The sequence below is a fragment of the Scylla paramamosain genome, chromosome 9 (assembly GCF_035594125.1).
Source record: "Scylla paramamosain isolate STU-SP2022 chromosome 9, ASM3559412v1, whole genome shotgun sequence".
Classification (NCBI taxonomy): domain Eukaryota; kingdom Metazoa; phylum Arthropoda; class Malacostraca; order Decapoda; family Portunidae; genus Scylla; species Scylla paramamosain.
This window is the reverse complement of record NC_087159.1, coordinates 2,572,703-2,598,185: the sequence shown is the minus strand read 5'-3', so window position 1 is coordinate 2,598,185 and position 25,483 is coordinate 2,572,703. Positions and strand designations below refer to the sequence as shown.

Here is a 25,483-nt window from a genome sequence, read left to right as displayed (position 1 = left end):
TGCCGATCCAAAGGCCTGGCTCAGGAGTGATCCTGTGCCACCTGTACCATCAAGATCAAGATCAGTCAGTGTGTCGCGTCTATGGGTGGTGTTAGTGTGTGTCTGTTTCAACTCCCAGCCTGACAGAATTTGTTTTTTTTTTGTTTTTTTTGTTTTTTTTTTTTTTGTTTTGTTTTTTGTTTTTTGTTTAACCACGCCTACACAGTGGCTGCCAAGGTTTACCCATGAATTAAACCTTTAGTTGGTAATGAGGAAGGCGTGGGCTCTAGCAGTGGACACCCTAAGGCAGCAGTGGGTGAAAACAAGCAAAATAAAGAAAAGTTTGCCTGTGATAAGGTGCTAGACAGCCAGCCATAGTGACGAGGAGGCAGGAAGGTAGCTCACCACCACCATCACCACCACAGGAAAGGTAAGGTCAGGAAGTGTTAGAATAAATTTAGGTAACTTAACATAACTTTTTGATGAATAACTTAACAATCCACGGTTTTAACTCATTTTAACGCATCTCACCTAACCTCCAGCACAATATATCCCTGTGTCAGCCTTGTCTCGTTGCTAAAAACCGTAAAATTTAACTTAATGAAAATGTAAACAATCTGGGTTGTCTCTATTTACCAGCCATTATCTATCTTATATGTGAGTGTTTTAAACCAATACTGTCGCAAAGCGGAGCCACATAACCAAGCTTTAATATCCGCTCGTTAGATATACCTGCCATTACTTAGTTTAAGTTTGGCGAGGGTTTAAATGAGTGAGAAGGGTTGGTCGTCCCCTCCACTGGCCCCCCACCGCCATCTTGGATAAGGCTCCCCAGCCCCCTCCGGTTCCAATATTATTTTTTTTATTTCCTAAGTATTTTATTTCGGCTTGTAGCTAAGATTTTATGGTTTGTAAAAATATTTCGTTGTTTTTTAAGTTATTTGAGCGCCTGTGTTGCGTGAAAAGTGGTGATTTTGGCGCTGTTTTTGTGTAAATAAGAGGGCCGTTTTCGGCGTATTTTTTTACGGTCCCAAAACTAATTTTTTTTTTTATTTCAGCCTGTACTAGGTTCTTATTGGTTTCAAAAAATAGTTGGTGTTTTTTTAAGTGTGTTGCCGTCCCGCTCAGTGAAATGCGTGCACCGTACACTTGTTTTTATTCGTGTTCAACTTCCAATAATATTGAATTTTTTTTCGGTAGATTTTTTATTTGTGCTTGTAGCTCACTTTAAATGGTTTTAGAAAATAGTTCAGATTTTTTAAAGTGTTTTCCGTTATGTTTAAGCCAGAATGGGTGGACATTTGAACGATTTTAAATGGGGTGAAGGTTCCAACAGTTTCCAGATACTTCTTTTTGAATATCTTTAATACTACTGCGTTTTGAAATGTGTTGTTATTTGTGGCATTTGTTAAAATGTGTGGCAAGTCTGAATTTATAAAGCATTCCAGTCTAGCTGCGTTTTTCAGAGGGGTCATTTTCAAAATGAAATACGTACGTACGTAAATAACGGCCGCTGTGACGTCATCAACCCCCCCCGTGACGTCACAAGCCCCCCAGCCGTGACGTTATCAGAGTGGTACCTTCCCTAACTCCCTTCCAGTCCCTCCCAGTAAATATTCAGTGTTTTTTTTTTTTTCAAGGTATTTCAAGGTGTGTGTGTGTGTGTGTGTGTGTGTGTGTGTGTGTGTGTGTGTGTGTGTGTGTGTGTGTGTTGCCTTGTCTTACGTTGTACAGATGCTTATGCAGTGTGTGTGTGTGTGTGTGTGTGTGTGTGTGTGTGTGTGTGTGTGTGTGTTGCCTTATCTTTCGTTGTACAGATGCTTATGCAGTGTGTGTGTGTGTGTGTGTGTGTGTGGTGTGTGTGTGTGTGTGTGTGTGTGGTGTGTGTGTGTGTGTGTGTGTGTGTGTGTGTGTGTGTGTGTTGCCTTGTCTTTCGTTGTACATATGCTTATGCAGTGTGTGTGTGTGTGTGTGTGTGTGTGTGTGTGTGTGTGTGTGTGTGTGTGTGTGTGTGTGTGTGTGTGTGTGTGTGTGTGTTGCCTTGTCTTTCGTTGTACATATGCTTATGCAGTGTGTGTGTGTGTGTGTGTGTGTGTGTGTGTGTGTTGCCTTGTCTTTCGTTGTACATATGCTAATGCAGTGTGTGTGTGTGTGTGTGTGTGTGTGTGTGTGTGTGTGTGTGTGTGTGTGTGTGTGTGTGTGTTGCCTTGTCTTTCGTTGTACATATGCTTATGCAGTGTATGTGTGTGTGTGTGTGTGTGTGTGTGTGTGTGTGTGTGTGTGTGTGTGTGTGTGTGTGTGTGTGTGTGTGTGTGTTGCCTTGTCTTTCGTTGTACATAAGTTTATGCAGTGTGTGTGTGTGTGTGTGTGTGTGTGTGTGTGTGTGTGTGTGTGTGTGTGTGTGTGTGTGTGTTGCCTTGTCTTTCGTTGTACATATGCTTATGCAGTGTGTGTGTGTGGTGTGTGTGTGTGTGTGTGTGTGTGTGTGTGTGTGTGTGTGTGTGTGTGTGTGTGTGTGTGTGTGTGTGTGTGTGTTGCCTTATCTTTCGTTGTACAGATGGTGATGCAGTGTGTGTGTGTGTGTGTGTGTGTGTGTGTGTGTGTGTGTGTTGCCCTTTCTTTCATTACACATATGGTGATGGAGTGTGTGTGTGTGTGTGTGTTGCTCTGTCTTTTAGTGTACAGATGGTGATAAAATATGAATTAAACATAAGCACATAACAAACAATAAAAAAAAAAAAACGACAAAAAAAACATTAAATCAACTCAGTCTACCTGCCTCACCCCACACCTCAGCCTACTCCAGGGTGAGTAGTAGTAGTAGTAGTAGTAGTAATAGTAGTAGTAGTTGTTGTTGTTGTTGTTGTTAGGTTAGTTAGTTAGTTAGGTTAGGTTGAAATTGGTCTTAACATAAACCTATGTTTGCTCATGCGCCGATCATGACCCGTTCACAATAAATCCATCCTCGCTGACTGAGCAGCTAGCACTCAATACCCAGCCGGCCAGCCGCAGCCAGCTTCCCGTGTTATCATGATTCACCAGCTGCCCTCTGCCAGCATCCAAAGCTAATGTAAGTACTCACACTATATTGGGCTCCATATATGTTGATGTACATCAAAAGTGCATATATAACTACAAATTACAACAAATACGCGTGACCGTAAATACTTTAACAATCGTAGTCATGGCAGTTGGGTGTTCCGAGACTACGATCATTATGAACTTCAGGGTTTCAGTGAAAGCTAACCTGTCATGGCTTAAGATTTGTCCACCTTCAGATAAATTTTTCATTATTTCAATAAAGGAAGATCATTGTATCGCCTCTAGCCAAGGTGTTCCACTTGTATCATCTCATAGTAGAGAATAACTGCCTCGAAAGGTGCCATGACGGGAGTCAAACACGGGATCCGACCATGAAAGTTACCTTACCAATCAAGCAATATTAATGCACCCCTTGCTCAAGCGGGGTTGTGGAGTCTTAATGTATGGTCATTATAATTACAACATTACAAATTAAGGCAAAACAAGAAGCACTTCGTGATGCTGCAGAATATAGTTAGTGAACTCTTGCTCTTAGCTTCATTGCTTCTGGGATCATGAAAAGACACAAGTAACAAAAAATGCCCTTGAAAAAATAATAAAAGAGAAAAAGAAAGATTACAAGGGAAATGGCTCAAATAAGAGCCTAATTTTACTTCCATACTAAAATAACGCTAAAAATGACCTGTTGAAAAGAAATACTCGAGCGACAGAGGCATAGTAATAATCATCATCAGCTGAGCGGTCATTGGTTCGAATGTCTAACGAAGGGAAGGATTGCGGTGAGTTTGTTATGATGGAATATTAACTTTATTTGGGAATATTCGGCATTGCCAAATTGCATAAAGTATTACTAAAACCTCGCCATCCTCCTGTGTCCTTGAGAGGCAGAATGGCTTTGTGATTTTGTAATAATAGTGGTAAGTAATCTGAGGTGCTTGTCTAGTCCTGTCTCGTGTGTATATTTGCCTGTTTTCAGACGGCCAGTGCATGCATGTGACGATCTGTGTTTGCAGACGGCGGCCTGTGTATCTATATGTGACGGTTTTAGTGAATATCCGGTCTAATTTGTCGGTGGGCGAATGAGGTGGACAGGTGGGTGTTGTTACCTCTGGGAGCCTCCGCATATCTCGCCCCCACAATAGATAGTTTATTGACCATAGCTTATAAGCACACACACACACAAAAAAAAAAAAAGTATACACGTAGAGTCTCGGCTATCAGCCTGCGCCAGCCAAGACTTTGCCAAAATAGCGGATTTGAGGGTCTGGATATGGCGATTTTTATTAGCTGACAACACGGTGCCTCTTCAAGGCAGACTTAGCAGCTGGTGGGCCTTCAATGAAACTTTATAATAAGAAAAGTATCAAATAAAGCCTAGCAAGAAGAGCATTATTTTAATTACTTGCAAAGATTTTGTCAAATTGTTTTATTCAAAGACTCAATTTCTGCAACAGAACAATCCAAGAATGGCTGAATTCAAAACTCCCACTGCCAAGAGAGTGGGCAAGGCTGAGGGCAGCAATGGCACCCCCAAGATTGTGATCCCTCCCTCTCCCCTCATGAAGCAGCTCGGCTATGGCACTGGTGAGACCAACACTTCAAGCCTCATTGTATTGCAACACATTCCTTGCACTTCAAAGTCACAACCTTCCATTCAGAAAATAGACTAAAAATGAGTGTACTGAAAACCTTGTCCTTGCAGGTGTGAATGTTTATTTAATGGAGCGCTTCTCACCCATGCATGGGAGCTACAAATCTCCTTGGGCTGTAAAGAAAAGGAATAGGTGAGCATGAGCAGTATGGTTAGTATATCTTATCCAAGGTGTAATTTATACTTCAAAAAAATATAGGGAGATTTTAAAATGCACAACCATTTCCTAGATTATTTTAGCATCACACAGTGCAGTAACTTATAATCATATCATTTGGGCTGAGAATTACTGGCTTTGCAGTTTGCTATGTTCTGATGTGGGTTGTCTTGTAGGCTCCCATAGTAGTGCTAGAGAAGGGAATTAAGGCTTGGAATAAAATCTAGGATGTGTTCTCAACAAAAATAGCTAAGTCTCTCATAGTTGGTATGTTGAAATTCTGTTTACCACTTTGAAAATCATTCACAGGTAATAGAAGAAATATCATGTTAATTTCAAGTGTGTAACAATCTCCCAACCTTATTGGTTGCAACATTATTATTATTATTATTATTATTATAATAATAATAATTATTATTATTATTATTATTATTATTAATATTTCATTATATTCGCTAATTAAGACTGGTTTTGATTTTCCAAGAATGATAAACGATGAGGATGGTGAATACTCAAAAAGGCTGAATGCTGAAGCAAATCTGCTGAAGACCATGAGTCACCCAAACATCATCGGCTTCCGGTCCTACACAGTGCAGATAGACGGTGCTCCGTGCCTGGCCATGGAGAGCGGTGACCAGTCCTTGGAAAATTTGATTGAGAAGAGAGAAGAGGCTGACTTGGGCCCATTTCTTTCTACTCAGATTTTGAAGGCATGTATTTACAGTATGTTAATTTTGAGAGATGAGTGACCTTGTTGTAACACATTTTCGTGATATTGAATAACGTCTGTTAATTTCAGTGAAATGCAGCAAAAGTAATATATCCTAGGAAAAGAGTTAAGCATAATGGATGATTATCAGTAATGGCAGAGCGAAAGCCAGCAATACAGTGCACTAGTGAATATTGAAGGCAGTATTTATAGCAACATGAGGTATTATTGTACATTTTTAGCTTCTTCCCCAAAGTGTTAGGTTCACCCACACCCAAATGAGGACTTTAGCATATATTTTTTCTGATCCTTGAGCTAACATTTCAACTATATAATATAGAACTTACAGGATTATTTCTCTCTCTCTCTCTCTCTCTCTCTCTCTCTCTCTCTCTCTCTCTCTCTCTCTCTCTCTCTCTCTCTCTCTCTCTCTCTCTCTCTCTCTCTCTCTCTCTCTCTCTCTCTCTCTCTCTCTCTCTCTCTCTCTCTCTCTCTCTCTCTCTCTCTCTCTCTCTCTCTCTCTCTCTCTCTCTCTCTCTCTCTGCTGTACTCATTCCTTCCATTCCTTTCATAGAGTGGGCAGTGAGTTTAAAAAGTGATGATAGAAACATTTGGTTGTATCACCAGGTGGCAAGGGATATAGCATGTGGTCTCCAGTACCTGCATGAAGAGAAGAAGTTGCTGCACGGTGATCTCAAGAGTGGCAACATCCTTATCCAGGGTAACTTCAAGGCTGCAAAACTCTGTGACTTTGGAGTGTCCCTGAAGCTGAATGAAAAGGTTGTGAATGTACCTGCTTTCAGCTTTCACTTGTATTTTATGTTTGCTATTTCGCTTTTTTTTTTTTTTTTTTTTTTTTTTTTTTTTTAACAGACATGTTAATTAGTGCAGTTGATTTTCTTTATATTTCTATACACTCATTGTAACCATTTTCTATATCATTGCTTTTTTAAGATCTTTTATTTGTTTTATTTTTATTTTTTTAAATGTGAGAGAAGCACTGGCCAACCAGCAACAAAAAGGGTGAAAAAAAATGCCCATTTAGAGTACAGTCTCAAAAGAAAGGTCCTTGGTCCTGACGACTCCCATATGATTTACAGCTTTTATGATTTTGGTAGCTGGAAACCATGTGAAGGACTAATGGTAAGAGAAAGTAACCGTTTGTATCATCCAGGGAGTTCTGTGTGATCCAGCCCAGTGTTACGTTGGGACGGAGTGTTGGTCAGCGCCAGAAGTCTTTGAGGATGATGTCATAACCCAGAAGACAGACATGTTTTCCTTTGGACTTGTTTTGTGGTATGTGGTTTTCCTCACTGGTGGAAGTAAAGTATTTTGTTTCACTTGTAATTTTGTTATAAAAAAAAACAAGGTATTAGTACTTTTTTAAACATTTCACAGGTGAAAACTCCAAGCAACATACTCTTTGTTTCCCAGGTATTTGTTTTCTGTCTCCATTCCTTAGTGTGACCAGGATCTTGTTTTCTATTATCTCAAATCTCACACCACTAAATTAAAAGAACTTAATTTGCAACATATGTCTTCTTTCATGGCTTCCCATTTAATGTTCATATCTTGAAAGTTCTCTCATTTCTGCCTGTATAGACTAAGGCTTTTCTCCTGAAGCTTTAAAACTCTCAAGGTTTGTGCTCTCTCCCTCATCTTATGATATAACCACTTTGCTTTTAACATACTAAATCTGTTACACACATTTTTATTAGTTTTGCCATCCAGTCTTTGCATACTACAATCTTTACTCAGGTGATTCATTTCAGTTGCTTAGAATCCTTCACTCATCTTTCATTACACCTCTCACTTTATATGTGAGAATTGCTATAATCATTCCATCACAGAAATTAGAAAACTTCTAGAAAAAGCTAACTAGGTCTGAGACTCCAGTTCTGGATCACTAAAACTAGGTCCTATGATCAAGTGGTCATTATAGTCAAGGCAGGTATTTTAATTTGTTACTGTATAATTCAATTTTTGTCTTTATTTCCACACCCTATCCAATTTTCTTTAAAAAAAAAAAAACACTGATCTTGCATTCACCATAGAATATGGGAGGCTGTTATAACTGTTCACTACTCTCTTGCAAAATGTGTATTTCCTGACGTCCTATCTTGGCCCTTGCTTATATATCTTGTCATGTCCTTGTGTCACTGCTCCAATTTGGTCCACAAATTATCCTTCACATAGATTGCTGTCATACACACCATTCATTATCTTGTAGATTTCCACCATGTTCCCTCTTGATCTTTGGCATGTTAATGTTGGTAAATCTAACTTCCTCAGTCTTTCTTCATACAGGAGGTTCTTCAAAGTTGGCACCAGCTTTGTAGTTCTTCTTTGTACTGCTTCAACTTCCTTTACAGCCTTTTTCTTGTATGGGCACCATACCTAATTACCATAGTCAAGGTGTGGTTGCACCAGTGCCACAAGCAAGACCCTAAACATTGTCTCATCCAGAGTTGTGAAGCTTCTAATGAGCCTAACCATCCTATTGGACTTGTTAATTTTCTCTGCTAGGTGAGCAGTGAATTTTACTTCATTATCAGTTGCAACTTCTAAATCCTTTCTTCTTTTATTGACTTTAAGGTCTTTATCCATAACATATTGAAAGTTCCCTATTTCTGACATGCCAGTTCTCATTATATTACATTTTTTTGCAATGGAACTTCAACATCCACTTGTGTGACCAATTTATCATTCTTTCAAGATTGTCTTGCAATTTCTCAGTTTCCCTTATCCTTAATTTTTCTGAAAACTTTAGTATCATTTGCATGTGAAAACATTTCACTATTAAGCATGGTCTCTGGAAGGTCATTTATATATAAAACAAACAATAATGAGCCAAGCACTGATCCCTGCGGCACTCCACTCAATTCATTCTGAGTTGACACCGTTGACTATTACTCGTTTCCTTCCCTTGAGAAATTCACAAACCCATCCAAAAATGTTGCCCCTAATAAGTCTTTTGTGTGGTACCTTGTCAAATGTCTTCATAAATCATAGTAGGCAATGTCTACAGCACCTTCATTTAATATTGCAGTCCATTCATCTAGTACCATGATCAACTGAAGTGCTGATGAGTGGCCATTCACAAAACCATACTATTACTAATTAGATTATGCCTTTTTAGACATTCCAAAACTTTCTCATCAGGGATTCCATTAACTTACAGATGATGCATTTTAAGCTTACTGGCCTATAATTCCCTGGATCACTTTTATTCTCCTTTTTGTAGATAGCTGTAATATATGCCCCTTTCCAGTCTGTAGGTAGTGTGCTATTACAAAGCAATAAATTAAATATGAGTAAGTAGATAGGCAATTGCTTTCTTGACTTCTTTTATGGCACAAGTGTGTAATCCTTCTGGATCAGGGGACCTCTCTTTGTAGTTTATTAGTGATATGATAAATATCTTTGCAGGTGAACTTGATTTGTAACAATTCGGGAATGTCTTTGATATCCAAGATGGGTATCTCCCCTTCTGCTTCTTCGGTAAAGACTAAACTAAAAAAAAAAAAAACACTAGAATCATTACTTCATCTTTGTCATCTTTTGGGGTTCATAGTTTTTTTTAGAGTCAATGTATAAATCACTCACACTATTTGAAGCTTTTGTCTTAGATTGTATATATTTCCAAAATATTTTGGGATTTGACTTAACATTTTGGGCAGTTGTTTTTTACACATTTTTAATTATGTTTCTTGTCTCTTGGTTATTAATTCAGCTGTAATCTTGTTGCTGTAGGATGTATTCCCTTGTATTGTTTTTCTTTTCCTCCTTCATTTCCCTTAGTCTCATCCAAAGTCTTTATATTTTTGTCCATTGTTTTTTTGTTCATTAGTAAGTCTTTGTTCTTTTCCTTTAATCTATGCATGCTTTTAAATTCTCTTTCTTGGTTACATTTATCTGTAGCGTCCTATAGCTTCTTAAATTTTGCCCATATTTCCTCTGTTTCCTGGCTGTCATTCATCAAATATTCATCCCAATTTAGTAGTAGTCCGTTTAATTTCTCAAAATCTGCCCTTTCATATAGGTATATAAGTCTTGCACTTCTTTTCTTGTGGTTCTATATCACACATGAAGGTCAAACAACCATGATCACTTCTTCCCAGTGGGTCTGTTATCTTTATATCTTTAATGTCAGTGAAGACCAAATCCAATATGTTTCCTACAGTAATGCCTCTAAATCTAGTAATTTCATTTATATACTGTACAAAATAACAATTCCGCATCTTTGCAATAATGTTTTTGCTCAGGGTATCATCACCAGATTTGCATGTGAAGTGGAGGTAAAGGTTATCATTGTCATGAGTAGTGTTCAGACATGATTGTGGTTGTGTAGCAAAAAGGCAACTTGGATAAAGTTGTTTTTATGTATCTTGATTTTCAGGGAAATGTTAACCCTCCATGCTCCTCATGTTGATAAACTTAATCCAGACTCCAGTTTCACTGAACTCTCGGAGAGTGTTCTCTCAGACAGTTTACAAGAGGAGGAATATCTCAAAGCCTTGGGTAATGTTGTCACTTCTTGCATAACTGTGATTTGTTTTAGATGTTAAAAAATTTGTTGAATGTCCTCACATAGTAACATTTCAAATTTTTATGATCCTAAATGTATGATATATTGTGCAACTTTCTAGGCACACGGCCAAGTCTGCCAGACACTCCTCTGACTGAAGATTACCTCCCAGTGCTGGAGATCTTTTATGCATGCACTGAAGCTGACCCGGCCAAGCGTCCTACCGCAGCCAAGATTTTGCAGGTTTTGGACAGCATATTGGAAGAAAAAGAGAATACAAAAAGCAAGTGAATGCTTTGTTTTAGTTTTTAAATGTCATTAACACAAACTTTTATGCATACCTGGAATCTTAAAATGCATTAAAAAAGGGGGGGATTAACTGTTAAGCATATTTAGTGTAGTGTAGGGACACCTGTTTAAATAATAGAAAACAACAATATTCATGTTCTAGAATATATATATTTAAGTTTACATGAACCTAACATTTTGCGGTAAACATTAACTCCATGGAAATTTAGATTTAGGCTAGATTTATCAGAATGACTGATCAATTAGTCTAATGTAAAAAAAGTAAATTTGTAATTTCTTAAGCAGCACATTGGAAGACAACATGATACTGTACTTTAAGAATGTTATGTGGTGCACAACTTAACAGTAGTGATGATAAAAAATTTTTGTGGTATTGACATTTTTTAAAAATTAGCCTTGTGTCTGCAAAGCCAATGAATGATTGACATATGATTCTGGCATGTTTGTTCCATGTGTGATCATAGGCACTTTATAACAAGTTGCCTGGTTCATTCCATTTTTTAGTAAATCATATTTCTAGGCACTTTATAACAAGTTGCCTGGTTCATTCCATTTTTTAGTAAATCATATTTCTAAAGTAATAATGGCATTAACTTTTCAAGTAAATTTAACTTGCATTTTGGTTAAAAAATACGAGGACAGAAAATGTGGTCTTTATTTTCTAATGAAAATCTCCATAATCCTTCAGCTCTGATATCCAAATACTTCTGTTTAAAATGTAACCACCACCCTAATATTGTGCCTTGTTGGACTTTGGTAAAAGGGACAAACTTGTAACGTAATTTACTCAAACATATATAATTTGCTAATTGCTCCATAGTACTAACATTAATTATTATAAATATTTGATTAAAATTAAACACTGTACAATGGAATATATAATATATATAGCTAAATATCATACAAAACATTTCAGGCGTTGGTGGTGACCGCAAGTTTCTTGAGATGCTCCATGAAGACTTGTAAGCTGACATCATCCGTGAGCACTGGTGCCCCGCCATCCTGCAACATACAAGGTGTCACTTTACTTGCTATGCATATCATCACTGCTAACACAGCAAATAAGAAGCTTCTTACTTCAGGTGACTAGAGAGAATCAATCTGTCATCATGAAAGTAGATGTTTACCTTTACCTCTGCAAGTACAACAACATTTTGTAAAGCCTTCAGGCTTTCTTCCTTGTATGTATGTGGCTTTTTAGTTTACAAACATGTGGTGGTGGACAAAGTAGATCTGTGACACTATGAGTGTATACAGTAGCTGTAAAAGTTGTCATATTCTTGGGTACCCACCACCTTGTTAGACCAAGAGAATCAGTATTTTATATACATCAAGCCAGCTATGTACACTGCAATGAGTAACTTAAGATCCTCTCTGCTTGCAGAACTGTCAGTGTGAGTACATCTGACTGCTTGAGTATCCTGTTATTTCTGCATGTTGGAGATGGACTGCTCTACTGCAGGTCATCACCTTGAGATGCTTGAAGCATAAAAACAAGGGCAGCTCATTTCTTGGCTTGGCTCAATGGGAGGAAGTCTCTGATAAATGTGGCTTGGCATAATACTGTTACAGCTGACCACCCTTACAGTATTATTTCCAGAGTGGGCGAGATTCATAGTCCTAATAGGGATGTTTTTCTTCTTTCCAATCCCCAAACTTGTCTGGAAATACTGGGAGGGAGGTCAGTGCCATAAAATGACACTCCATCTGAGACCAAAAAGCCCAAGCAACATATCACAGACTTCTTGTTCAAATTGTGCCAAGAAAATGAGCTTGCTTCTTTTTTTATGCTTCCAGCATCCCATGATGACCTGAAGAGTTGTGGCCCTCCAAAACACTAAACAGCAGGATGCTCAAGCAGTCTGCAGCAGTGTTCACAGTTCTAGTTCAGCAATTAATCAAGCAAGCTCTGCGGATAATGAATGAATGGCATGTATAGGGGCCCTACATATATGAACACATATATATCTTCTTTCTTCTGTCAACCTGGGGGAGTGTATCCAAAATACAAATCAATGCCTCTCAAGTATAAGAGGTCCCAGACCCTTGCTGCTTGCAAAACTGGCAGTTTGAGCACATCTACTGACTGCCTGAGTGCTGTTTGTTGTTTCTGCCATCTCAGCCAATTTAGAAGTGCACTGCTCTACTGCAGGTCATCACCTTCAGATGCTTGAAGCTTACAAAGGAAGACACAACTCATTTCTTGACCTAGTGGAAACAAGAGGTCTCTGATATATATATGACTCACCCTAATGGTGTTTACATGCAGTGCCATTTAACGACCCCCAAGAAGTGATAAATTTAATGCCATAATGGAGCTTCTTTATTCCACTCTCCAGCTTTTTTGTCCATTAATTAGTAATACTGGGAGGGAGATCAGCTGCTGTTTCTATAATGCCATAAATGGCTGTGTGACACCAATAGCCAGACCCACACATATCACACATTGTCCTAACTGAGCCAAGACACAAACTGTCTTTCTTTGTAAGCTTCCAGCATCCCATGACAACAACCTGAAGTACAGTTGTACACCTCAAAAAAACCCAAAATGGCAGAAGCAACAGGACATTCCTGCAGTCCACAGTAGATGTGTTCATATTGATAGTTCTGCAAGTAGTAAGATAAGGAAAGTTATGTACAGACACACCAGCTCACAACCTGGTTTAAGAGAAAAATTATGTTCATTAAAATGAAGAGGTTGGATATGCTATGGAGGGTGGTGGGGGCATGGGAGAGCAAGTTAAAATTTAATGTGTGCAATATAGAAAGCATGAACAGACTAGAAATCAGATGACGCATGTATCAACATAGCAAGCAAAAGTCTCTTTCATTAATAAAAATATTTAACATGGGAATGAGTCAGTTTTGTCACTGAAAAGACTCAAAAACATGTAAAAATAATTAATATATGTTAAAATTTTAAGAAATCCCATTGATTCCCACTAAAAACTGAAATCCCTACGGGTACATACGTATACTATGTAAGACAAAGGAATTACCCACTGCTTTTTGTTTTGAGACTATTTACTCAAGATGTCAGTCACAAGACTAATTGTGACTAAGTTATCAGTACTAAATTAGTCTTGAAAATACTAGATTTGCAAGATGCAGGCCAATAACCTTTGTGAATGATCAAATATAATTAAATATTTCAGAGTATCTGCCACCCTGTTTAAAAGATTCAGATTCTAAGAAAATTTGAATAAGACATCAGGGTAAGGGACTTATAATGTATAGAGATATTATATCTTGTGCCTGATACACACTATAGCTTAACTCTTGCTTCACTCCAATGCCCAGCATTACTTGAATGGTATTACAGTATTACTCATGGCCACCTTTCAATTCATTCATATTCTTTTTGATGATCACTGCTTGAGCATGAGCAAAGCAAGAATACAGCACGAGTGAAGAGGTATGGCCCCATCAAAAAAAAATGTGCAGTGTAAGTTCCATTATCTGGCCAAGGGATTTTCAACTCCCCAAAAATCTGGTGTTAGCTAGATTTTAATAAACATTTTTTGTGAAGATAATAGTCAGGTGTGTTTGCAAATTAAGTAATTAGATGATGGAACTTCCCTTAATCTACAAAAATATTCAGCTGGAGCAGATCATGACCTAAGTGAGAGCAGAGCCATAGTGTGCATCAGGGCTTACCATCACTTCAAAAGTGTGCATTAACAAATTGAAAGTACTTATGCATTTAAAGTGCATTTGGAACTTATTCCATTAACTTTAAGGCATTATTTTCCTTATGCAGAGGTCTTGTAGATTAACCTTTGCATGTAACAGAGATGCTTATATTTTACTTTGAAACTCTCCATAGAAAGAAGTGAGGAATGCTGGTGTCATTTTTTGATGTTTGAGGCAAATACAGGTTAATAAATCTTTTTATCTCCAGTGTTGTTACTGGCAAAGAAACAGACTGAAAACACTAATAAGCTTTCAAATTCCAAATGAATGTAAAACTGCACACAAACTGGCTCAAAATAACAGGCTATTGGGCAATATGTACATATTGTTCCTCAGCACTGTAAGTGACAGTTTGAGCAAGCCAGACTGCAACATAACCCAGGGAAAAGGGCATTAGTGGGGATCCAGAGACCCTCTCTTTTCTCTCCCCTTCTGGCCTTTGACCTTTCATCCAGGTCAGTTTGATATGGGAGTGAGTTTGATATGGGAGTGAGAAAATGTCTTGTAATTCACTAGAAGTGACCACTAAATAAAATAAAATGGCATTAACATTTTTTTAATTTTTCAATTAACTTCATGACAAGAAAAAAATAATCTGATATAATTCACAATGAGAGATTCCATTATGAAAAAGTCGTAGGTAACACACACCTGTGAAGGACTAGGAATTGCATGTTTTGTTGTGCTGTCATGGCACTACAACCATCTAATTACTGTTCTAAGATCTGAAGAAAAGTGTATTTACCAAAAGAAAATGTTCATCAAAACTATATCAAATAAAGATCTAGCTACCCCAATAGAATATTCTTTCAATTCATTCCTTACTTATTCCAATATAATAAACAAATCCACCACACATTCACCCAAAAGAACTTAGTGCAATTAAAACACCTTCACTAAATTTTGCAAGGCAAAATTGTTAGTAGGCTGTGATTTCCCAAAAATTAAACAATGTGGACCCTTTGAAGAAAGTTATCCATCCCTGTGCATGTAAGAGTGCCTGTGTATGTATGTATGTGCATGTGTGCACTTTCACATGCACTTCCATTATTCTAATGTTCACCATGTGGTACCATCACCAATCCTTTAGGAGAAACATAGTGACTTCCCCAGGCAAACACCATCACCAAAACAACAAACAAAATAAATACCGTTGAATTGGGGTCTGGGATGGCTGACTGGAATATTAAAAAAATCAAAGTTGCAAAATTAATAACTAAATTTAAGTAGGAACAAAACTAAATATAAATAGGATCAAGATGCACCAATTTAAATAAAAATAAAACAAGTAAACCAAATTTGAATAAAAAAAATAGCAAAACAAATAAATTAGTATGTATCCTGATCCTTACATTACGAGCCACATTGCTAGTCTGAATTACGAGATATCTTTGAGGTACACTATATTTGCAAATTTGTACTTCAATGCACAACACTACACCAACTTGTTCATTCCTTAGTTATTCAATACCCAAACAAAAATGTCCATTCCTGTGCCTCTGTTGCAAATAACATTATGAGGGTAATCCATGGTAACTTGATTCCTATCGACATTTGAGACACAAAGATGGGCACATAAAGATTAATGAGACCATGTCACAAATATTCTCACTTGTTATTTCAGTTCCTTAGTGGTTTCAATCTCTTAATCTAGAATTATGTTACAAATACCATGCAGTTAAATGCCTCTCTTCACTGCTGACATAAATTAGTATTTCATTTTCCAGTATGCTCAGTGAAGCATCCTGGGCCAAGATGCATCAGTCCATCACATTCAATTTATGGATAAGAACAGAACACTAAGGTCAATTTCAACCAAATGAGGCATAATATACAACTATAGTTTATCACATGTACAATAAACATAGTCCATGAATGTGCATTAGCAATTTTTTCAAAGAATCTAGTTTTTACCACCAGATCAGATTGTATCCAATAAAATAGACAATTCAGAATTATATATCATTAAAGGCCAACAGTAGTGTGCAAGGCTTGGCATTTCTAAGGAGAACATTTTATATCTTTTAAAGGTATTCAAATTGTACAAATAAAAGACAAAGCATTAGTGTTATGGAGTGAAAAGGAAGGAGGAATGATGACATTACTTTGCTTTTACCTTTATAAAGCAGAAAAAATAATGAGAATAGCTAGTTTTGTGCAACACTGCCTTGTGGTAGTACTAGCTAGCTAAGCATAAAACAAAGGTGTAAGAGAGTTGCAATACTACATGATATAGATTGTGTAGACTTCTACTGTAGCCATTCCTTCAAGGGATGGGAGGATTGCATATAAAAATACACAGATAATTAAACCATGAAATTCCACCTTTTCATGGTCCAAGTTTATAAGTAAGGAGGCTATACACAGCTTTATTTGCAACAGAGGAACATTAATTGTAGGTTTTACTTTTACCAATGAAGGTTTCTAGATGGTACCTCCAAAAGATGAAGAATAAATAATAACTCCCAAAATATATCCCCTACTTCAGCAACTACCCCAAAAGTAGCATACTCACCCCTCCATACATAGCATTGTTGTGGGTCTGTGAGGGGTTCACTTTGGACAGCAAGAATCGAGCCTGTGAAAAGTAAAGGAAGTTAGCCCAAAAAGTCTTCAGTTCAAATCTTCCATGTCCCATCCCCTCCACTAACATCCAGGAGCACTGGCACAATTACAAAACTTTTTGGTGTTTGTTTCCTAACAAGCTGCCATACATTCAAATGACACTAATGGTTTATGCTTTACTAATTAATTCATTGAGTCGTACTAGGTCCTATTCTCATCTCAGCTTGTCTTCAGAAGGATGCTACAACACATTAAGATGTTTGGCAATGATTTACTACTTCCAGACTCTGACCTGCTTTATCTAGTCAAGTGCATTTGCCTCAAGGACTGGAAGTCTTACACTTGAATGTAAACTCACCTGTGAGCCACCTTGTTCAGTCTCCACATAGCGAGGGATGGGGAACCTGTTAGCAATTATATCTTGAGCATCATCTACAGGCACTTGCAGAAGTTCCTTAAAGCTGGCATATTCCTCCTGCTCTTGGTAGCCTTGTTTTTTCCATGCTGCCATTGTCTGGTGGAAACCAAAATCAATCATCATTTTTACACATTGTTCAAAATTCTTTCCATATAGGTACATACACATTGATTTCTGTATGAATTTATTTTGTGAACAGCTGTTAGGATACCAAAGTTGTGAAGGCAGATCAAATATTAACATGTCAATATGTATGTATATATAATATATATTATATGACAGGGGATGCCCTGTCTTAGGTACCCTCCTTCAAGGGAGATGTCATGACCATCTTTTCTCACAAGAAACATGTGATCCCTGTGTATCATATTAACTGACTGAAGACAAACAGGATGACAGGCTGGGAATTCTTTCCTTGGAAAGATATTTGCACATTCAAACAAAATAGAACATTAAGGAAATTTCAACAGAATTAGAATACTACCTACTGTCCTAACAAACATATATGCTGCCTTCAAATATCCATGATCTAAATATTCACCAAGTAAAAGTTATGAAGTGTGTCAAGCATTGCATTATGATCAGTATCATTAATCTTACTCACCTCTCCAAGGAAAATGAGCACCAAGAAGAAGGTGTCAAGCAGCAGTATGCGGTCTGGCTGGATGGAGGAGGTATCTAGCATCACTGCTTCCAGCCCACTGAAAGAGTAGCTGTAGAGTACTGGCTGGATCATCGTCAGGCACTCACTCACTGACTCCCGGTTCAGCATGCATCTGCCAAAAGAAACAAAAAACACATTCAAGAAGATGGACATAACCTTTGCCCCAAAGAGAAATACACCACCTGTTCGGGCAACAGGTTTACATTTTAACAGCATACAAGTTAATGCTTTCATATATAAACTTGACTCCACTGACCTGTAGAATGAAGTCTCATCAGGTGAGTTATTGAACACCTGTAAAAATTGTGACCGTCTCAAGTGGAACATGAACTGGGGATACATTGTGAAGTTGTCCTGAAATCTGTAGCTGTTGGGATCATTAGGAGTAAACTCTCCAAACTTTTGGCACTGAAAAGGAACACAAAATGTCTTGAGTTTTATTACTCACTCATTTCAATTTAAATATGTACTATTACCCATAAGCACAAAAATCATCAAATAATGTAACAACAACATTTTATTTTTGAGTTATTCACTTTGATATCCAAAGTCAAGATAACTTGGAAGCAATATACTAACCAAACGGATGAGCATACGATCCACCCAACGCAACACATCTGTTCCATCCTGATCTGTCTCTGAGCGGTGGACTGCCAGGCGAGCCATCAGTACTGCTGCCGCTTCTTGATCAAATCCAAGAGCTATGGAATGTTGCCCTGTCTGAGCATCAGCCCAGCTGCAAATGGAAATTGAAAATAACATTAATATCCTTATGGATAGAATTTCAATGTTAGGGGCTATATAAGAATTTTGAAGTGTACTTATCTATTAAGTTATTACCCTCATATATGATCCTGGAATTATTAACATGTCTAAAGCAAAGGAAATCTTAGCATACTAAGGAAAATTAACAAAGTAAGACCAGCAACAGACTCACTTCCTGGCGACAGTTGTGACCCTGATCCTGGTTTGGCCTGAGGAGTGCTGATAGCGGGTGATGAACTGCACGTGGCCACGCCCTCCTGGCACATCAGACCCCTGTTGGTTGGCCACCTCAAAGAAGATAGACATTGTGGTGTTGGGTGTGAGGCCACACAGCTTCCATTTGGTTGTGTTTCCAATGCCAATCTCCATTTCAGCCACATTAGGTCCCTTCTCATGGGCTGACACACATGGTCCCAAAGCTCCAGCAACTGAAACAATGAAGTTTACTTTTACCCATGATAGATTTGAAATCAATGACTCCTTATCCACTTCTAAAAAAGATTTCCAAAATAATACATTATATCCATTAAAGGTAAACAGCACAATTAAAAGTAAAACATACTCTTTAGCTCTCTTGAGGTCTTGACTTCCAGAGTGGCATTGAATGCCATTTCTAGATTGTTCTTTTCATCTCTGGCAAAGACACGCTGGAATGTTGACCGGAAGAGGGAGGAGTTGAAGGAGTCTCCAAGCACCATGTGACCACTGAAACAAGTACACATCTATTTCAATTCAGTGCACAAGTGTATGCATGAATGGAACCATAACTTGGAGAATCTCAATAGGAAGTTCCCATGCATCTGATCCAATCTTACATGTGATAAAAATTAACAAAATTGTCAAATTTAAGAAATTTTACTACTAAATTTCTAGCTATGCTTCCAATAAGCACATAAATGTAGCAGTACAGTTGTGACAGACTCACCCGGTAAAGTTGGCACAGTACTTCATCTCATGCAGTCCCACTTGGTCCAAGGCACAGGCATACAAGTCTACAATGTGTCCGTTGTCTGACACCCTCTTGGCCAGGCCCTCATAGAACTTGATGGCCTTCTTCATGTACTGACAGTTGTCCTGAAAATTAATGACCACAATATGAATCCTGGTTCCCAGAAAACTTAACAGAACTGACCTTCAATTGTACAAAAACAGTGTTAGGAATTACTCTGTCATAGTGAATAGAAGAATCAGGGACTTTAGGACAGTGTCAACAAAGTTTACATTCATCCTGTATCCCTGTATACATGAAATGATCACACTTCCCCAGTACAGACCTTTTCAATGTCGTGATGGGAGCGGATGGGTTTGCGAAGGTCATCATCCACCACCATGCCTGGGCCGTAGGAGCAAGCACCCCCAAGGAAAGTAAGGATGCGGGCACCTGTGTTGGGGTAGCAGGCCTGGAGGAGAAAGGGAAACAAGAAAAGGTTAGGTACTGAATAGGTGCTACAATATGACAAAATCACATTAACTTGAAGGAAATCCATGGTATGATAACTCTGTGCACATCAAACATGCTGCAATATCTAAAAGGTAAATAAAATACACATCTGCACTTTTGTGCACACACACTCACTCACAGATTACAAACCAGCTATAGTTCAAGAAACCAAAGAAGCAGCCCAAACCTCAAGTAGGCCAATGGCGATGGAGAGGGCTGCCCCTGAGGCTCGCAGAGACCGCTTGCCTGTCATGACTGGCCACGGGTCACGGCGAAGGTCTGCCAGAATGTCCTGCAGTGTAATCTCACACTCCTGCACAGGCTGCAGGAACCTGTTGTTCATCTGGCCTGGCTGAGGAGCTGGAGCAGCTTGACCAGGCATTTGCTGCAAAATTTTCATTTCAGTACAAATGTCCTGGTTTTCTCTAAGGTTCATGTCATAGATTTAGTTCAAGTACAGAGTATGAATCATGATCTGAAGCAAATTCATTACACAAACATGCACAATATCCTATTGATATATAATATTTTCAATCAGATTCACTTCAGTTTATCAACAGGTGACCTAATGCTAGCATGACTAATCATGAGTCATAATTCTGTGTGGTGTGAAAACAAATGTGTGTCCCATTTCTTGCCTATGACTGTCCCCAAATCTGACAGTTCCTCTGAACTGTTTGGCAAGGAAACAAAGTTCAAGATGCTGACAGGAATATTACAAAGGAAAATATGAGAAAATCTAAAGTGTTCTCTGAACAGAATGTGCTCAGCTACAGTACAGCTCACCTGGGCCTGAGCAGTGGTCCTCAGCCCCACCCCAAGATACTCTTGCACTGTCTTGGCAGTCTGGTCCTTCGCACCAGGGAACACATACTGCTTTCTCATCACTTCCTTAGCCAAAACATGGACCTGTAGGAAAATATAACTAAGTACTATGTAGCAAAACATTGGCACAACTGAAGAATGGTTTCCTAAGTGGCGCAATGACTATAGTGATAAAAGTCTGTGAAGTTGAAACCAACTTATACGTGTTAAACAAAACATTTTAGTCTAAATCAAAGCATCAACCTGAGTTACAAAACACTTACATGAACATGTCTGCCAAAAGTGATAAGGCCCACCAGCGCAGTGGCAGGCATCAGTGAGAGAGACATCGTGATGGACTCTCGCAAGGCACCCAGCTCCTCTTCGTCCACACAGGTATCCATCACAAAGAGGAAGATTGGTGGTAGATTTTGCTGCCTCTGTAATATTAAGCAGGGCATCATTTTCAAGGTAAAAGTAGGAATCAGATTTATTTTTATGGTAACAATGACCTGTGAATTCCACTTAAATGTAGGTACCCAAATTAAGCATTTTTAGATTTACATATACACAGTCCCTCTTGCAAAAACATTATTTGTTATAAATGAAATCAGTATGTATATCATTTATTCAGACTTAGTAGGAATGGCGTCATATCATTAATACTAAGTACAAAGAAACTACACATTTTGGAAATGTTCACTGCAAAGCCATGCTTCTCCTGCCTTACCATAAGAGTGTATTCAATGGTAGAGAAAGTTGAGAAGAGTTCAGCAGGCTGGCTCTGTTCACTGATTGAGGCATATGAGCTAGGGAAAGGGTTGCGTTGGAAACAGAAGCAACAAACCCAAATCTTTGCTCGAAAATCAACCTGTGAGAAAGAACAAGCCATCAAAAAAAATTTTTTTTAAGGATCTGTCCACACTGATATAAATTGAGAACAAAAAAATTATCTTATTCATAATTTTAAAATTTTGTAAAGTGAATGCATATAGAATGAGATTCACTTGTATATCCCAAATTGTGTTAAGCTATTTCACTGTCACCAACCTGACATAAGGGGTTGAGGATGGCCCCACACTGCATCTGTGTACACTTCAGTGGTTCATAGCAGATGGGTGGCAAGTCATCTCGTTTCTTGAGGGGAGTGTAGGTGGCAGCAACTGGCACTACCATGCGAGTGGCTTCAATGCGGTTGGACGGCCACACGTTCCACGAGAACCGAACACCCTGAAGGAAACAGATCCAGGTGTGTTTGGTGCTGACAGGAACTACTGGATAATGAAATGATATCATCGTGGATAGAATGTAAATTAAATTTTCCATGTTACAATTGTACTTCCTGCACTATAAAGGATGTCGAGGGGAATCCAAATCCAAAAACTGAATCACAATTTAAAAAATCACTCATGTGGCACTTCATCCAAATTAGCACACAATACATTAATACTGTAGAATAACTTCAATGACCTCCTAATCTTAGAGGAACATTAGACCACTTCAGCTCAATCTTTGAATATTAAATTACCTACTCAATGTATGTAATAAATAATAATAATCCTGTTTACCTGTAACATTATTAAGAGATAATATTTCGTACCTCTTTATTCTCCTGTGCCTCAATGAACTCTTGATATGAGCTCTGTTGCTGTTGCTGTTGCTGTTGCTGTTGCTGTTGCTGCTGTTGCTGCTGTTGCTGCTGCTGCTGCCCACCATACTGATCCTGTTGATACTGCTGTCCATACTGCTGCTGGCCACCATACTGATCTTGCTGATACTGTTGTCCATACTGCTGCTGCTGTTGTTGTTGCTGTGGTTGCTGCTGTGGTTGGTAACCATACTGCTGTGGTGCTCCAGCAGGTGGTTGGTACTGCGGTCCAGCAGCAGACTGCTGAAACTGATGCCCTCCTTGCTGCTGGTATCCGTACATGCTGAAACACAAATGTACACATGCCAATCAACACTATATATACTTTAAATAACAAATATACAGACCATAATTACGCAAAATAAAATAATTTGGTAAATAATCATTTCACTGTAATGCATCTTGATCAATATTTGAGATTTATTCAGTCATAATTTCACGGCTTCATTATGTTGATCACAATTTGAAAAAGCGTCATGTTTTTGCCCAGAAATAAACAGTCAGCGTCTGGAAATAAGCAGGCTAAGGTTACTTCCATCTCAGCTGTGCCACTAACGGGCAAATTTCTTCCACAAAATCCACACATAAGGGGGTGGAAGGAAGGGAGAGGGAAGCAGTGGGAGGGGCTCATCTATCACTTGTGAGGGAGAGGCTTCACTTCCACTAATCCCGAATACAAGGTGCTGGTCTGCTGGGCAATTAACAGACAGAATTCTCCTAAAAAGTCCACAAGTTTGGGACTAGAAGGAGGGGAAAGGGAAAGGGAAAGAGGGAGAGGGGCCCATCAGTCAGTCTTGTAGGGAAAGCGGCACCACTTTCATCAATTTTAAATAAATGATGCTGGTTATTGAGATTAGTGAGGCTTAGCGATGAGGAAAAAACAATAAAATACTTAAAAGGAACGTACACGTCACACTAATCAGCACTGACCTAACAAGCCAAGTGGGCAGTACAGCTTTCCTTACCAGAAATGTGAAAGTCCACTCAATCTTACCCCTAAATATCTATGTTCCCCTTAGGCTGCCTGGAAGAAAATGTAATTATCACAAATAACATCTTTTTTGACGATCTGGGCGTACCTGAGCTGTGTGAGGAGGCCTGACGGGCGGCACACACCACCGTTTGACTTGAGTTCCACGTAGCTACTGACACCTCGATCAACACGCTGCACTCGCTAACCCACCAAATCCCATTAACCTTATTATTCTCGATCTATCTTCAACTTCAAACCAAAATTAAATACAACAAAATTTATTTTATTATCTATCTCTGTATTATAAATGGAAAAGTTTTGAAAATACCCGAAGAATATATTTACAACTATATCAAGTTTGTATATATGCTAAGACTAAATAGATAAAAAAATATCATACGTTATTTTCATATTTTCATTCAATATTTTCAGATAATACTTGGCCAAATATGATTCTCATTTTATTTTGTAATGAATGCTCTATAAAATCCTTCAAAGAAAACGGTAAAAAATTTAATAGTAACTAAAGTAGATAAAAAATAATACCATACCAACTACTAATTAGTAAAAGATCGTAATGACAGTTACTCTACAATAAGTATTTATAGAGGAAGATATACATAACGTGATGGGGACTATTGAAATAACCTTTTGTCACTAATTTCGAGGCAGCTAATTTCTGGGCAAGAAATATGATGCTTTATAAATCGTTACATACGGAGTCAATAATAGAATTAATGAGATAAATAATTTTAAACCCAGCCTGACACAATTCTCGGATGTAAACACTAATATTACTTCAGTATTATCCAGTGTGATTAATACGTAAATGTCCAGAATACGGCAGCACTGCACGAGAATACACAAGATGCAGATATTGAAGGCACGAAGCTCCACGTCTTGCAGTGTGACGCAATGTGTACACGTGTTAAAGAATGAACATGCATGCTTAAAGTTAGACGATTTTTTTTTTTACATGATACAATATGTCACCACCATGATGTCAATGTTTAATAACTCATTAAAACATATTCAGTTAGGAGGCTAAAATATATTAATTCATGGTTAGGAGAGGGACTGAACAGGAGTTACTAGGCACGCAAACTACGTGAAGCTATGTGTAGGTGTGAATGGTATGCTGAAATAAATGGTAGGAACGTCTTATGCGTAAGTATGATACGGGTGGTAGTGATCACTACTACAAATAACTATGGGATTCACGAATGATAATAATAATAATGATACTACTACTACTACTACTACTACTACTACTACTACTACTACTACTACTACTACTACTAATAATAATAATAATAATAATAATAATAATAATAATACAAAAACAGTAGTGATGGTATAAAGATCCTAGAGAAAAACTATTTGATGAGGACTCTAGTGAGATTTCAGAATACATATTGAATCTTGTCTTCAGAATTAGTGAAAGTAGGATCGGTTTATTTTGACGTGGATCATAGTAGCGATGGACCTGTGTGTGTTGAACCTGTGGCTCGATAACAAAAAAAAATGGTTTATTGTAAAGGACCGAACCTCTGAACCGCCGAGCTCCTCTATTTACAACTCACATTATGCACTTACAAGTTTAGTTCTTTTACAGTAATTAGTGTATTAACAGCCATTAAAGTTCCAAAAGATACTTACTTCATTCATTTTCCCGATGAACATACCTAATCTTACATAGCTTATTTATAACACTTGAAATTTACATACATACGACAGTAAATAAACTAAGAGAGAGAGAGAGAGAGAGAGAGAGAGAGAGAGAGAGAGAGAGAGAGAGAGAGAGAGAGAGAGAGAGAGAGAGAGTTTATAAGTCTCTTTTTCAGTTTTCAGTGGAATCGAGGTGCGCATACCAGGTAAGGATAGTGACGTTAACTATGGCTGGGTGAGTCAGGGGCCACAGGCTGACAAATATCTTTTCAAGGTACAGTGAGGATGTAAAAGAAATAGAGAGTGAGCTGAATATAAATTTTGTGATGCACGATGATTGTTTTAGTTCCAGCGCGTTTATTTCACCAGCAGATCATTCAAGCATTGGCAGAACACCAGACGCTAGCTCATCTGAGTTCCCTACCTCACTTACTATTGAAAATCCATAACTCACAGTACTTCAGGAATA

At 38.2% G+C, this 25,483-nt stretch overlaps 2 protein-coding genes across 9 annotated transcripts; one reads left to right on the top strand and one right to left on the bottom strand.

Annotated features, from left to right (window-relative positions):
• Positions 1-196: 196 nt before the first annotated feature.
• On the top strand, positions 197-14,867 carry LOC135103405 (lymphokine-activated killer T-cell-originated protein kinase-like). Of its 7 annotated transcripts, none has more exons than XR_010270032.1 (10): positions 3,688-3,800; positions 4,476-4,605; positions 4,724-4,805; positions 5,314-5,539; positions 6,166-6,318; positions 6,713-6,834; positions 9,938-10,059; positions 10,188-10,349; positions 11,292-11,457; positions 11,760-14,867. XR_010270032.1 is itself a non-coding variant. In XM_064009585.1 (10 exons), exons 3-10 carry the CDS (start codon positions 4,488-4,490, stop codon positions 11,339-11,341), a joined length of 1,035 nt encoding a protein of 344 aa, XP_063865655.1. In that variant the 5' UTR covers positions 3,764-3,800; positions 3,998-4,113; positions 4,476-4,487; the 3' UTR covers positions 11,342-14,867. The 7 variants fall into 7 exon arrangements, 6 of the variants coding, with proteins under 6 accessions (XP_063865656.1, XP_063865659.1, XP_063865654.1 ...); XM_064009585.1 differs by adding an exon at positions 3,998-4,113 and having other exon boundaries at positions 3,764-3,800; positions 11,292-14,867; XM_064009588.1 differs by adding an exon at positions 4,035-4,113 and having other exon boundaries at positions 3,775-3,800; positions 11,292-14,867.
• LOC135103404 (protein transport protein Sec23A-like) lies at positions 11,017-23,596 on the bottom strand. 2 transcript variants are annotated; one of them, XM_064009582.1, is made up of 18 exons: positions 23,453-23,596; positions 22,326-22,656; positions 21,776-21,955; positions 21,456-21,596; positions 21,010-21,165; positions 20,708-20,830; positions 20,109-20,306; positions 19,755-19,880; positions 19,406-19,554; positions 19,043-19,185; positions 18,653-18,908; positions 18,295-18,451; positions 17,972-18,123; positions 17,656-17,827; positions 16,992-17,147; positions 16,584-16,646; positions 15,220-15,246; positions 11,017-11,377 (listed from the first exon to the last, which is right to left on the bottom strand). In XM_064009582.1, the coding sequence occupies exons 2-18, from the start codon at positions 22,653-22,655 to the stop codon at positions 11,288-11,290; spliced, it is 2,619 nt and encodes an 872-aa protein (XP_063865652.1). In that variant the 5' UTR covers position 22,656; positions 23,453-23,596; the 3' UTR covers positions 11,017-11,287. The 2 variants fall into 2 exon arrangements, with proteins under 2 accessions (XP_063865652.1, XP_063865653.1); XM_064009583.1 differs by lacking the exon at positions 15,220-15,246.
• Positions 23,597-25,483: the final 1,887 nt, after the last annotated feature.

Excerpts from the sequence above, each read along its gene's own strand:
- LOC135103405 (XM_064009586.1), top strand. The coding sequence starts at position 4,488 with ATGGCTGAATTCAAAACTCCCACTGCCAAGAGAGTGGGCAAGGCTGAG. Across the intron at positions 5,540-6,165 it reads TTTCTACTCAGATTTTGAAG|GTGGCAAGGGATATAGCATG; the intron begins GCATGTATTTAC and ends TTGTATCACCAG. Across the intron at positions 10,350-11,291 it reads AGAAAAAGAGAATACAAAAA|GCGTTGGTGGTGACCGCAAG; the intron begins GCAAGTGAATGC and ends AAAACATTTCAG.
- LOC135103404 (XM_064009582.1), bottom strand. The coding sequence starts at position 22,655 with ATGTACGGATACCAGCAGCAAGGAGGGCATCAGTTTCAGCAGTCTGCT. Across the intron at positions 21,956-22,325 it reads AGGCACAGGAGAATAAAGAG|GGTGTTCGGTTCTCGTGGAA; the intron begins GTACGAAATATT and ends TGTTTCCTTCAG. Across the intron at positions 21,166-21,455 it reads CCATTGAATACACTCTTATG|AGGCAGCAAAATCTACCACC; the intron begins GTAAGGCAGGAG and ends TTAATATTACAG.